Raw genomic sequence first — 14670 nt, forward strand, 5'->3', positions numbered from 1 at the left:
TGAACACATATAAACCTCAGTTCAGTTAATTCCCCCATTTACTGTATCTGTTACTTAGTCTTGAGAAGCTGTTTACAGATGACCATGCACTTATTCTGACATTTATGAATTCATCACGTTCTGCTGTCCTGCTGTCTGTGTGGCTTCTCCTCACTTCAGCCACATGCTGTTTTCACAAACCGTTACCAGGCACAGTTGAAGACACTTTGCTCTGTTTGCTCCTGCAGTCTGAAAAACTGCAACGCACAAAGTCGATAAAAGCGCTCAGAGACGAGAGAGTGCAGCGGCTCCCTCTTCGCGGCTACAGAGGCCTAATGAAAGTTACTGACGTGACACTTGACGTCGTCTAAGCTCAGGACCGTCCCCTGGTCGTTGTTGTTGTTGTGCTTCTTATCGGAGCAGCGACACAACTTGTACTTTATCACCTGAGAGGGTTAAAAACAGAGCAGATCACCACGACAGCCTGCCTTTAATGGCCTAACAAAGGAAAAGAGTGATACATGGTTTCTGATAGAAATATTGAGGTCAAGTATCCACAATGCAATTTAAAATGTTTCTAATTATTTGGATTTTTCACATTTTATTCAATTAAGCATTTAATTATATTTTCTGAAAGTTTTATTTCCCAAAATGAATGTCTAAATGCTGTTTCAAAGCCAAAGGAAACAACTTTGCTGGGGAAAAAAAACTGTCTCCTCCATGTTTCTCTATTTTTGTTGGTCTACATCTAGTCACATCTAAAACTGGTGGAATCTGCCTATAAAATATGACCACGTGTTCATTTTATAGCTCCCCTAAAGCTGCGAAAACACTCACATTCCCAGACAAAATACAGACTACATGAACTCAGCATCCTTAATGACCCAGCAGCTACTGCTCTGCATGAAGTAAATACTTACATGCAGCAGGATTATTTGGTAACACTTTACTTGAAGGTATCTACATAAGAGTGACATGACACTGTCATGACACAGTCATGACACATGAACCCTAATCCAACCCTAACCATAACTTGTCATGACAAAAACTGAAAGAAGCGTTATGTCATAAACATTTATGACTTGTTTAAAATGTTTGCATGACTGTCATGTCACTCTTATGTAGATACCTTCAAGTAAAGTATAACTGATTAGTCTTCTATCTAATCACTTTCCGGAAGAAGCCTCACCTCATAAAGGTAGTCAAAAAGCTCCAGAATGGTGAGGATGCTTGCTCCGATAAAAAGTCCCATCTGACCACCGATATCACCTGGAATAATAAGATGCAAGCTGATGAAAAACATCATCTACCATAAAGATAGAAAGATAATCCGTCTACATATATAATGGAACTAATGTACCTAAAAGTCCAGCCACTTCATAAGCCTTCTTCTGTTCAATAGTTTCATAGTTGAGAGCCTCAAAATAGATGTCTAAAACCAGAATATTCTCTCTGTGAAGACAAGCAAGCAAATCAAAACATTAATATTCCATTGTAGTTAACATTTACCCTATCCTAATGATAGAAGACTTTAAAGTTAAATTTGCTGTGATTAATGAATGTATTGTTGTTGCATTATTAGTATGTTCCCTTTAAAAAAAAAATAAAAATAAAATATATATATATATATATATATATATATATATTGTATGAATTAAATATATAATATGTATGGGGAATTTTTTTTCTTTTATATGGTTCTTTAATTCCTTTAAATCAAAATATATATTGCATAAATATAATAAGGTTACAGAAATAATGCTATGTAAAAAAGTGGAAACTTAACTTAACTAAATCTTGCGATAAATTATATTTATGTATCTAAAAAATAAATACTTAAGAGCATCGTTTGCATTTTACAAAAATGCAGTTGGTTGATACGTACTTAATATAATGCTCAGATTTGTTGTATTTTTTGGCCAGATATTTAGCGGAGGCCTTGCTGGGGATCTTGACAAAAGACAGCTCTTTGCTGTATCTGGTCATGTTGCACGGCGTCTCACACACACAGAAATCATTGTCTCTCTCCACCAGGAAGTCTGCAGGGAAGAAAACCAGAGCTCAGTTTGACCTTTTGAACAGATCAATGCGGCTGATGTCATAGGATGATATATGTGTGCGTGTGTGTGTGTGTGTGTGTGTGTGTGTGTGTGTTTTGTATCTGTTCCTTAAAGATCCAGACCAGACGTGGACGAAGCCTTTTTCTTACCAAGAGCTGGGTCAGCACATTCTTTGTACAGCTCGGGGGTGCAGTAGGGAGCATCGCCTGCAGCCAAAGCAACACACAGTCACAGTACAGTCATTTTACACAACATCGCTGATGTAACTCTGATACAACACACAGTAAGTAAAGCAGTTCCTACCAGGCATGTGCACCATGCGACAGTTGCAGTTGTCCACCAGGTAGCGTGTTTCACAGTCGATGCGACAGGCTGTGATGCTGTAACTGTCAAAGAAGTCTGAATCCATGGCCGTCACCTTACAGTCTCCCCAGGGAGGGGGAAGATATATCAGCTGCAACAAACACACATGACTTAAACACAAGCAGTTTTCACACTTCTATATAGTATTACTGACACTTTTTAGTAAGTAAATTACGTTGAAAATAATTCAACTTCAATTCAATTAAAAAATAAATACATGCATACTGTTGTTTTAAAAACTGAAAATGAAGGAGTTTAAAAGTAAATTAAAGCAAATAAGGAACAAACATCCATGAATCAAAAACAGGATACTGCCAGTAAAAATAAAAAAATAAATCATGCAAATACAAGAATAAGTTGTATTCTATTTAAAATGACTTTAAGGATAATTGTGGTTTATCTTAGCTCATTCTCATTTTTCGTATTGGCTATTTATTCCTCTCAGTAAAAAAATAAATTATTCACCAAGTTAATTCCTGAGATCTAGAAACAAAGCAATGTTGCTAAAAAAAAGTCCAACAGGGCAAGACACACAAGCAGTCAGCCAATCATACAGGCTTTAGACTGTTGGGTAAACCTATTTAACAAATATACATGTATAAAGATGATGAACAGTCTTTACCCTCTGTTCTTGGCAGGAAACAAACGTCTGAAACCCGGGCGCCACTCCAAACCCAAGCTGGTCAATGAAGGACGGCTCGTCCTGACTGTGGATCTGAACTTTGACCCCAGCTTCAAATGAAGTCTCATCTGCAGGAAGTCAAAGAATGTTGAATCAGAGAAACACATCGGGAAAATGCGTCTCACTAATGAATCCAGACACTTAGCAGAGTTTTGTCTCTTGAGTTCCACACTCTACATTAACACCTGCCCAAACACACTGTGACAGATTTGCCAGCCTCTGAATGAAGAGAATGATGTCCCTCTCACCTGTTTCTCCCCAGATAGGCAGGTATTCATCCTGCTGAATGTCCAGCATGAGCTCGAGTCCATTACCCATACCTCCCTTGTTGGTGATTAGGGGAGGGCGTCCATCACCACCGGCGTTAAAGGTGTAACACTTCCCGTAGCGAGTGAAGACCTGAGAGAAATCATAAGAGAGATTTTTTTTTTATTAGCTCTGCAATACTCCAAAAAGGTTTCTTAACAATGCTTTTCCACTGGGGGTCAGTGTTTGACTTTATTTATGATATGTGTGTGAACATGTGTGTATACGACAGAGAGAGTATGAGAGAAAAGGAGGATGTGTGACAGAAGGAGAAAGAGGTTAAAGGAGGAGAGTGAAAGAGAAAAAAACAGAAAGAAGAGGGGAAAAGGAGGTCTTCCTGTGAGGTTTGTGGGTTACACAAGCAACCCAGTGAGGTGATGGAGACCGGCAGACTGGTGATTTAACATTCCCTCTTTATGGCACTTTATAATGGACATGATGTTACCATGGAGACCAAGCATTCCAGCCAAAAATAATGTAGCCTTAATTTTTAAGAAAAGCCAAGACGCAGATGTTAGATTGAAAGCTGTGTGAGATATCAGCAAAAGCCCACATAGCATGTTTAAACAGCCATGAGTGCACGATAGTTAATAGATGGATGAATAATGAGCTTTCTTTGGCAAAGAGTTAATCTTGCATTAGAGTATTTAGTGTCACATGAGTCACATAGCCCATGCAGGGAGAGAGTGGGAGAGCAAGGAGCAAAGGAGAGCAGGGATGTAAAGTGAAAGAGACAGAAAGAGAGAGGGGGAGAGAGAGGGGGAGTTTAGCTGCTAACGCTCGGAGCAGGCTATTGTTCAGTGTTATGGTACGGAATGACATATCTATGATTAGAAAGAACAAACCAACCAAGTAATTGTTGAGAAAGAGTTTGGGTCCTGCCAAGGGCAATTTAAACATTTCGGCTATCTATCATGTTGTAAAGTCAGTGAGAGACTGCTGGTTCTAGAAGCAAGACATCAATCTGAGTGGGAAAAAACATTCAGCACCATCAAGAATGGCAAATGAAATGCAAGGCAAGCCACAAACAATGTGTGCACACATATAGACACATACTGACGAACCTGTAGGTGAGTGTTTCTTAGAGAGGAATTGTTTGTTTCACGTGAACGAGACTTAACCGGGTCACCGGAGGACAACACAAGGGTTATGTACTTCCGTTTACTTTGTTGAGAATTGCTCTCTAAACCCTGTCTCTTGTAAAGTAAGTAAGTAAAGTTTATTTCTAGAGCACATTTAAACACAGTTTAAGCTGACCAAAATGCTGTACAAAAAAGCACTAAGGTGCTGTATTAAGAGTCTACAGGTATGGTAGCAGCGTTGTGAGGCTTAATCCCCCCCTTTCCAACGTCAGAATTAGGGGGGGCTGTGTCCAACCATTTCTGTAACTTTCCAAAACCAACAATCAAACATTCACACCCACTTCACACCATGATTGGCCAGCTGTGTGGAGGTGAGAAAGGAGTCAGGGTTTGAACTTGTCACTTAAGCTCTCTTTTTTCATTTGTTACACAACTACTGTATATCATTGTCATTTCCCATGTGAACAACTGATGGCAACACTGTGAATGTCTTCCACAGAGACTGTCTGAAAATGTGCGACGGTAACCCACTACAGTATTTAAACTACGGTAATTTTACCCACTATTTAGCATTTGCTAATTGCACTAAACACAAAAGTATAGCTGGGGATATTTGGTCATAAACCAAAGTGTTTTATAAACCAAAGACAAATTAAAATGTTGACCTGATGCCAGTGCAAGATTAAGTCATGGAATCACCAACATTTTTGTTTATAATTCATCTTGAGGGGGACATGTATGTCTGCATCAAATTTCATGGCAATCCATCTGATAGCTGTTGATATATTTAACTCCAAACCACAAATGTGAACCTCATAGTGGCAATAGATTAAAAGTCAGAGGATCGCCAAAGTCATTACGATTCATCCTCTGAGGACCATGAATGAAATTTAATAGCAATCCATTCAGTAGTTGTCAAGATAATTTGGTTTGGAGCAAATTGGTGGACCGACCGGCCGACAGAACGACTTTGCCATTCCTAGAGCTAAGCAGCTAGCATGGCTAACAATCATCCAGTAATTACACTCTTGGTTAAACCGTCCATTCTTCCTTTTCTTATCTTCTAGGATTATTTGTTTGGGGCTTTTTGCCTTTAATTGATAGGAAAGCTGTAGATATGAAAGGGAGGAGAGAGAGGGGAGACGAACCCGGGCTGCTGCGTTAAGGACTGAGCCTTGGTATGGGGCACACGCTCAACCAGGCGAGCCACCAGGGCGCCCCTCTTTTCTTCTCTTCTTTCATCAACCTGCTGTAGGTGGCCTTCACTGCATATTCATTCACACTTATTGATCTGTGAACTCTGCTGGCTTGTTAAACAGCTGTAAGAGCTAACCCAGCTGTCACAGAGGCTCTGCCCTTTCTCCACAAATGAAAGCATAAATGTGTCAGATCATACAGCGGCTGCACTTACTGTACTTCATAAATAAATTAATCATTACATAAATGTAAAATCCATGTGTATGACACAAGCATGATGTTCCCCAGCATCTTGATCGATACACATAAGTGAGGTGACACTTGTTCTCTGCCTCGGGTTGAATAGCTGATGTGACAGAGGTGGCAAGAATGAAAACATCAAACATGCATAATGCACAAAGTCTGCACAGCATGCATATTGCGGCTGCTTGTTATGATGAGGAATGAATAAATGATTGTGCACATATGAAAAAGGTTTTCTGCAGCAAAGATCATATGGAACATGAGGGAAGATTTGTGTTACGACAAAGAGAAATTCTGACTTCTGAAAAGTGAAAGTTTACTTTACCTGTTGATAATTGTAACATGTTTACGCTTTTACCATTATTAAGGTATTCCACGGAATTTAATACATTACTTACTGACTGCAGTTTACACAGGCTATAATCTTTAAAGCTCTATGATAAATAAAGCTGTCACTCACACACAATTTCCCCATGTATTGAAAAGCACTCAACAAAGCTCTGCTGTAATTAATCATTATGCATATAATTATACATATCCGTTTTAAGAGCCACATCAGATTTGAAAGAATCTCTAAATCACAAATCTGTGCACTTTCCCATCCACTTAGCAAAGTCTTGCAATCCTTGAGCTGCTAAAAGATGTCTCAGCAGGGCAAGTTCAATCCATTAGTGCTCTGTTGTTTTATGGGATTGTTTTCAAAGACTTTAAAGTCGTCTCCGTTAAGTGCCAACACTTTCACTGTTATTATGCCGTACGCTTAAACAGCTATCACTGGGAAAATGCTATTTAAATGCAACAGCGAGCAGACAGCAGCCCACGGTGACCAGCACTAAAGTACATCCACATTTGTTGCATTCTATTGTGCCGCTTGTGTAATTTAACCTGGAAAAACTGTACTGGGTGCCTTTACACATGCATAAACTTTATGAAATAAATAAAGGGATTAATATTAATAAGACTAAGAGTTGAGTTTACGGCCATGCCAGAGGCTCTGTGGGGCTGTTCTTAAGAAAGAGAAATGTCAGCATGCTTACATGCTGACAATCACATGCTAATATGGTGATGTTTTAATGATGTAAAACCTCACATGAGCAATATCATAGTTGCAGGTGTGAATTTGGATATCTGCTAACAAAAACTTTTGTTTACATTTCCAAAGAGTGTGCTTGAGGTCTTATTTATTCACTTAAACCCTTATCCTCCTCCTCCTGATCAGATTTTTTAATATCTGTACCAAATTTCATGGCAATCCATCCGATTTCACTGAAAACCAAAAATGTCATCCTCGTGATGGTGCTAGAGGAAAATTCAGGGGATCACTGAAGTCTCTGGGAACCATGAATGTTTGTACAAAACTTCATGGCAATCCATCCTATATTTGTTGAGATACTTCAGTCAACAACTGACAGCATGATTTTTCAGATAGCCTGCCGTGAGTGTTAAAACCAAAGGAATTCAGCAAAGCTACAAGCCAACATAGCCAGCGTAGACTGGTGACTGATTGCAGTTTACACTCTTTATGATGGGTGATTTTGGAGTCAGATCACTTACGTTTGCAGCACAAAGGTAAAAATAATTAAAGAATAAAAGCATCAGAGCCAAAGCATTTCCCTCCTCTGTTTAATTCTGAATTAATAGCTGACTCACCACGCTATTAAACAGTCTTGCGTGGTAACAAAGAGCCTCTCCAAAGAGAAAATAAACTATAGGCAGAGGATTGAAAGCCAGAGGCACAGTGGGGTTTGTGTGTGTGTGTGTGTGTGTGTGTGTGTGTGTGTGTGTGTGTGTGTGTATGTGTGTGTGTAATAATGATGCCCTGATCATGGAATCAGACCCTGAGTCACTGGTTGTCAAAATAAAGAAGTCAAGACAAGACGCACACAAGAATAGGTAGAAGTGGACCACAGGGCTCCTCGGGGAGTATGGATAACTAAAAGGCTTTATACAGAAGCTCTATCTCTTAATTAGAGAGAGAAAACCAAAGGCCCTCCTGTACTGACAAAACACTACTGAGGTAACAGCTGCATGAATATCTGCCATCTTTGTGCCTGTAGCTTCAAAATGGTCACGAAAGTGAAAACCTACAAATGACTTTGTAGGTTTATAAATGGCATTACAGTCATATCTTTTATGTTTATGTTTTTTTTTTAGCTTCATTAGCAGAGTAGCTCTAAGGATGGCTGTCGGTCTGTTGAACGGTTAGTCCAACACTTTGGACCAGACTGAAATATCTCAACAACTATTGGACTGATTGCCATGAATTTCTGTACATACATTCATGGTCCCCAGAGGATGAAGCTCAGTGACTGTGGTGATCCCCTGACTTTTCCATTTTTGTTTTATTTAAATGTCTCCATATTGCTATGCAATTTGTGGGATGAGCAGCAGCGCTGAGTATGTGGGTTGCGCCCATGAAAAATTTCCAAATCTTCTCTGCCAATGCCAAACTGCTTATTCTGCCATTGACTCGTTTGGTGTTTGGTGGATTGGATGATTCTGCCTACGGCAGTTGGATCATAGGTTCAAAGTGTCGAGAAGACGCGGAGAACACTGCACCGATAGAATAACACCTTTTGATGGAGGCAGTGTGATGTGTAGGGCGGCATCTCCCTCACTGGAAAAACGAGGCTTGTCATCATTGGAGGCAATCTCAATGCAGAGAGATATAGAGATGAGATTCTGCAACCAGTGGAAATCCCATATCTCCACAGTCTGGGACCGAACTCTGTCCTCCAAGATGACAACGCTCGCCCCCACAGGGCAGGGTTTATCAGAGACTACCTCCAGAATGTGGGAGTGGAGAGGATGGAATGGCCTGCCAGCAGTCCTGACCTCAACCCCATTGAACACTTGGATCAGCTTGGGCGTACTGTTCGTGCCAGAGTGACCAACACAACCACGTTGACTGACTTGCGACAAATGCTGGTCGAAGAATGGGATGCCATCCCACAGCAGTGTGTGACCAGGCTGGTGACCAGCATGAGGAGGAGGTGCCAGGCTGTTGTGGCTGTGTATGGTTCTTCCACACGCTACTGAGGCTCCTGTTTGTGAAATGAATACATTGTTAAATTGCCAATATGTCTTGTTTCTTCAAACTTCAATCATCCAATCCACCAAACACCGACGAGTCGATGGCAGAATAAGCTGTTTGGCATTGGCAGAGAAGATTTGGCAAATTTTTCATGGGTGCAACCCACATACTCAGCGCTGCTGCTCATCCCACAAATGCATGTTCCTTACAAATGGGGCCCATTTGAAAGGGAACTAAACAGGCTTTCCAACGGTATAAGTTTTATTGCCAAAAAGCATTGTTACCACAGAGAAATAATCTACCAAACACAAATTTTCACAAATGTCAACCTCATGGTGGTGCCAGGGGAAATTTCAAAGGATTACCAAAGTCATTAGGATTACTCCGCTTAACATAAATGTCTTCACAAAAATTTCAGCTATAAAAAACTGCTTTTTGCTTAGCTGTTTTTAGCAAACGTAGCCAAACAGGAGTATAGTGTATTTGTTGGGAATTATTTTTAAAAGTGAAGCTTTGTCTACACAGCCAATTTATCCTTCAAATATTTGACCAGTTCTGCAGAACTGTGAAGTGAAGAGAACAATTGTATTATTTTCTGGAGGTCAAAGTCAGAATAGTCAGAGTGAGAATTGATCATGCAAATAAAGACCATCAAGTCCAGAGCAATGACTGTTGGGTGACACCTTGGGGCGGTGCAGGCTGCAGGGCAGGGCAGTGTAATGATCACCTAATCAGTTCGGACGGCCGGTCCTCCTGACCTTATTGACAACGGAGGAGAAAACCGGGGACATGATGTTACCTAAACCTTTCCAGTGCTTCAGGAAAATGAGTCTGAAATCAGTTTGAATGTCAGAATTGAATATTTCTAGGAAACCATTATCAGTCTCTATCATGATTTACCCACTGCTTTATAGATGAAATATCATAAACACCTCCTCCACTGTTGTGAGGGGATTTTCTATCTATCATATTTGGGATTTCAACCACCAGCTCCCACACAATAGAAATATTTCTTTCCCTCCTACATTTCCTTCCTCCCTGGTCTGCAGCGCTCTTCCCTCCCTAGTGTCTCCTGAACTATGATGTTCTTTCCCCTGTGGACTCTTCTCCATCTCCTGCCCCACTTCCCTACCCGCCCCTGCTTCATTTGATGAATATTTCACAGGCCAGTAGAGACAGTCCTCCTCCTCTCTCATCCTATTCTCAGACACCGTCCGGGCTCTCAGTACACCTTCAGAGACGATAGTATCATAACGCCGTGTAAGGAGCACCTCAGGTGACCGGAGGAGAGCAGGGAGCATATCGTATGAAGAAATATGGAAGTGTGTATTCAGTAAAGTTATATATGCCTCAGAGAACTGCCTCTATCTAAAAATCAGGACTGTGCTGACTTTAGCACTATCATAGCAGAGTGAATTTAAGATGGGGTTAAACCAGGCAGGTGTCATAATGTAAAACTGCAACATCCAGCAGGTGAGAGAAGAGATGAAGAGGTTGTTTCATTAGTAACAACATATGACCCATTTAGAGCGGGAACAATTAGTTAAATTAGTTAGTCAATCGTCAGAAAATTAATCTGCAACTATTTTGATAAATTGCTGAAGTTATTTTTCTTCTGTGATATTAAATTTAACATCTTTGGGTTTTAGACTGTTTGAAGACGTCACCTTTTAGCTCTGAGAAACTGCAATGAGCATTTTGCACCATTTCTGGCCTTTTATAGACCAAATGATTAATGAATAAATCCAGAAAATAATAGGCAGATTAATTAGCAATGAAAATAATCTGATAATATCAGAATGTGACACCAGTTTTTCATATAATTTAGATGGATGTTGCACACTGGGAACCAAATCAGCAGAGAATTAAAGAGAGGCCCTTGCTGAGGAAAACAGAAGATTCACAACATAATAGCCGATCAGAACCTGCAGGGCCACTATTTGTCTCTGAGGACAACTAATTGTTGGTTTAATGCAATCCCTGGTCTCTATGGCAGATGGATGTGCAGTGGCACCACACACTGAGAGGAAATAATGCCCCGAAGGATTTCTCCCACCTTCTATTCACCAAAATGAAGAGCGAGTGACATGATACTTTCAAATTCCTCCAGTGCAGAAGCCTCTTGGTGAATAATGGAAATGGTCTTGTGAATTTGGATGGGGGACATACAGTAAATGTCTTAGAATTGTCAGTTCACATTCATTCAGAGCTGTTCAATTTTCTATAGAGGCTCTTGCAGTTAGCAGCCTCCCTTTTATTCTCTCCCAAGTGAGCAAAAGTAGAGTGAGATGGTAAATGGTTGCTTTGGAGGACGAAAACATTCACTATCAGCCAGTTATGCGATGCAGTTATACAGTTCATTTTAATGATATAATTATATATAAAATGAAATGGCAGTTTAAAAGTACTTGCACTGCTTGCAAATTGTGACATTCATCTCAGCATCATCACCCACTCTCCTTCCTCTCTCTCCATCTCTCCATATGGGATGCTAAAACCTCCTCTCCATGTCTCAATCGTCACCGTCGCCTACAAATCTCCTGCCTGCCTGCTTGTGCCAGTCGTGTGCAGAACCCAGGCAGAGAGACCATCACAGCAGCAGCTACAGTAGCTGCCCTATAACTCTAATGTGCACCGCCCCCTCGTCATGCATAGCTGAGTAAACATCAATAGCCCCGGGCCCAGTCAAAGGGGCTGAGGGCACTTTAAGCAGACAGCAGGGTTAACTAGGTTTAAATCCTTATGTGTGCAATGTGTATCTTATGCAAGAAGAAATATGTATACAAAATGTAGTATGAGTATGTGCAATGCAAACAAAGGCATTAATAGAATATAATAGAGTTTAAAATAAAGCAAGAAATGAATTCTTCATAGTAGCACCAAATGAAGAATGAATGAGACATGATAACATGAATTTGAGACTGAACACGACAATATGATGATCATAAATGAGGTGATAATGAACATGAAATCTGAAAATGAAATGGGGGATATACGTAAACATACACATTGGATGCATTCTGGCCGAGGGGACAAAAAAATGTATTTGAATAAAGATGACCTGATATTGTGGCTAAACATACGGTCTCTATGGAAGGTCCATGTAAAGATGTCTGCCAGTCTGAGGAAAGAAACTTCTCCTCTGCCTCTCTAAAACGTTCAGTATACTCGCCTTTCCCGACCTGGCGCGCGACAGTGTGACGTCATGGGAGCGCCCTAACTATACTCGCGCGTGGTGGTCGCAACTGAGGAAAGGCTACCGACTTTTGCTATTTCTACAGACTAGAAGAAGAAGAAAAAGGTAAACAATGGCAGAACTGGCAGCAGCATTGATGTCAATGTCAACAGTGGCTAAGATGATATTGGAGTCGAAGAACAGCTGCTTTTGAGCCTGCTTGCAAGGAAAAGAAGAAAAAGAAGGTGGAATGTTCGTCCTTTGAATAACGGCAGACATAAATATGGTGAGTTCAATATCCTCGTGAAACAAATGAGGATGATAGATGAAGAGAAGCACTTTGAATACTTCAGAATGTCTGCACAACGATTCGATGACCTACTTCGTCGGATCAAGCCTTTCATTCACCATAAAAGAGCTCATCTTAACCCAGTAAGTTTACAGGAGAGACTTGCAGTCACTCTGAGAAGCTTGCCCTCGAACTCGTCCATGCTTCCTGTTTCCACTTTATGGTGCGCCGCTGAAAAAAATAGAGTGGTTTAAATCCTGGCGCGCCAGCGAGATCTACGTCATTTTGACGTCACATTGTCGCACGACAGGTCGGGAACGGCGACTGTAAAAAGGCCTCTAGCTTGACATTTTCTAGGACATGGGCTCATTATTGAGTAACACGCTAATTTTTCCAAATTATATTATAAACTACAATTACCGCCTTGTGGTTGTATGCCTCTGCCAACCAGTCAAGTTGCAGTTTACATCCATGTCTGTCTGGAGACAGTCCCTTAAGGCGCTCCTAAGATATCATGTTCATGAGAATGGGACAGATGTACGAACAGACAATCCGAAATAATTTTTTTAATATCTGTGATGGATGTGGTGGTGTCACATCATATCACCTCAAAAATGTGAACGTGTTTGTAACTTTGAGTAATTAATAATATAGGGCTGTGAACCAATCAGGAGTGAGACTTTTGACTACTGAAAGTTCAGAGACAAAATCGCTGGTAAAAGGTCCATTAAAGCACACTTGCAGTCTCTAGAGTCAGATGATTGCATGTCCGTATGGCTGCAGAGCCCAAGACAAAAGGTCATCTGTGATGACATATTATTAGCTGTAATACGGGGCTGATATATTTCTGGCTTAGAATGGGTAGATGTTTGTTGGTAGGTACAGTATGTGTGTGTGTATACTGTATCAGTCAGTCTGTCTGTCTCTATAATTGCGATCATTTGAATATTTAAATTTTGTGTGCATGTCTCCTTGGTGCATGTCTAATAATATGCATTGTATAATAATGAGCCATAATCACCTTCTAGCAGGATGGAGGAAAATTCATTTAGGAAAGCCAAAAAGGCTGTCACTGAGCATTTCACCTAACACCTGGCTTGAACTCTCTAATGGCCCCAGAAGGCTCTTGAAATTGCATGTTTCACTTTGCACATTCATCCTGACATTCTCATAATTTACACCAACTTAAATCGATACCATCTTCACTCGCTTAATTAAATTGTAAATCATGCTTAAAATGACTGTTAACTACTTTTGTCTATGTCATCTGAAGCAGACAAAAGTAGTTAAGTCAAGTCCGCTTCACAAAAGTCCAAGATCACTTTTCTCACAGTGCTGCTGAGCTGCAGTGATGCCATTGTGCTCCTAATGTGTGCTGTGAGAGCTTGACAAAATGGAAACCTTCCTTTAAGACACGCTGTGAAACAGTCAGACGGCTTCCTCGGAAATAGCCACATAAATAAGTAAAACACAATATCTTCTATGGTGAGATGAAGAGCGTAAGTACGTATGGACATATGGTAATATGTCAAAGGGTAACAGCACACATACATGCAGAGATGCACGTTGGGGACGCGCTGATGGATAATGCGTGACATACATGTTCTCCATTCCCTCTGGAAACCCCTCGTAAAAAAACCCACACATAGTTCAGTTGCACAATAGAGTACTCATAGATTTATTTTAGAAATAGCGCTATGATGCAACATCTGAGTGGATGTGAAGAAGTAGTTGAGCTCCTCAGGGGGATTTAGCTGGGACCAGCTCGTACAGTAGATATGCCCAGGGATGGAAACTGCACAGGAAGAGTCACTGTAGCCCCAAGCTTTTGTTGACTGGCCACTTTGATCAACGGGGACTGCATCCCAACAGAGGATGAGGAGGAAGCCATCACCCTCATTAGTTAGAAAATATCAGAAGACAGATAGAGGTGCTGCTGGTGCAGAGCACCTTTCTGCTTCTTTGCAGCTAACAAACCCCTCTCCATCAACTGTCTTTCATTTTGCTATTCCCAAAATACCACCCAGCAAAGGTGGGACGAACCTCAATAATGAATGCATTCATTACGGGTCTCCTGTAATTTTTTGGTGCAGTTTAGAGGGCGGGAAAACTGTCAGGGTGGAAAAAAGGCCCTGCAGCTCTTCCCCTGGAGTGAACCTCCTCTGTGTGACAAATTTCACACTCTGCTGAGAGAAATCCGCTGAGGCTTTAGATTTCCCAGCCTGTCACATGCTGTTGCTGAATACCGAGAGATTAATTC

At 40.8% G+C, this 14670-nt stretch overlaps 1 protein-coding gene across 1 annotated transcript in view; it reads right to left on the minus strand.

Moving 5' to 3' along the window:
- Positions 1–311: 311 nt before the first annotated feature.
- Positions 312–14670, minus strand: part of LOC144520337 (acid-sensing ion channel 1-like) — a 44954-nt gene continuing 30595 nt past the window's right edge. The window contains exons 3-10 of the mRNA XM_078254008.1: positions 3333–3483; positions 3025–3152; positions 2343–2493; positions 2189–2245; positions 1865–2018; positions 1340–1431; positions 1169–1248; positions 312–425 (exon numbers count right to left, since the gene is read on the minus strand). Coding sequence (XP_078110134.1) covers positions 312–425; positions 1169–1248; positions 1340–1431; positions 1865–2018; positions 2189–2245; positions 2343–2493; positions 3025–3152; positions 3333–3483 — 927 coding nt within the window. The remainder of the gene's footprint in view (positions 426–1168; positions 1249–1339; positions 1432–1864; positions 2019–2188; positions 2246–2342; positions 2494–3024; positions 3153–3332; positions 3484–14670) is intronic.

Source organism: Sander vitreus, chromosome 7 (assembly GCF_031162955.1).
Source record: "Sander vitreus isolate 19-12246 chromosome 7, sanVit1, whole genome shotgun sequence".
NCBI classification, from domain to species: Eukaryota; Metazoa; Chordata; class Actinopteri; order Perciformes; family Percidae; genus Sander; species Sander vitreus.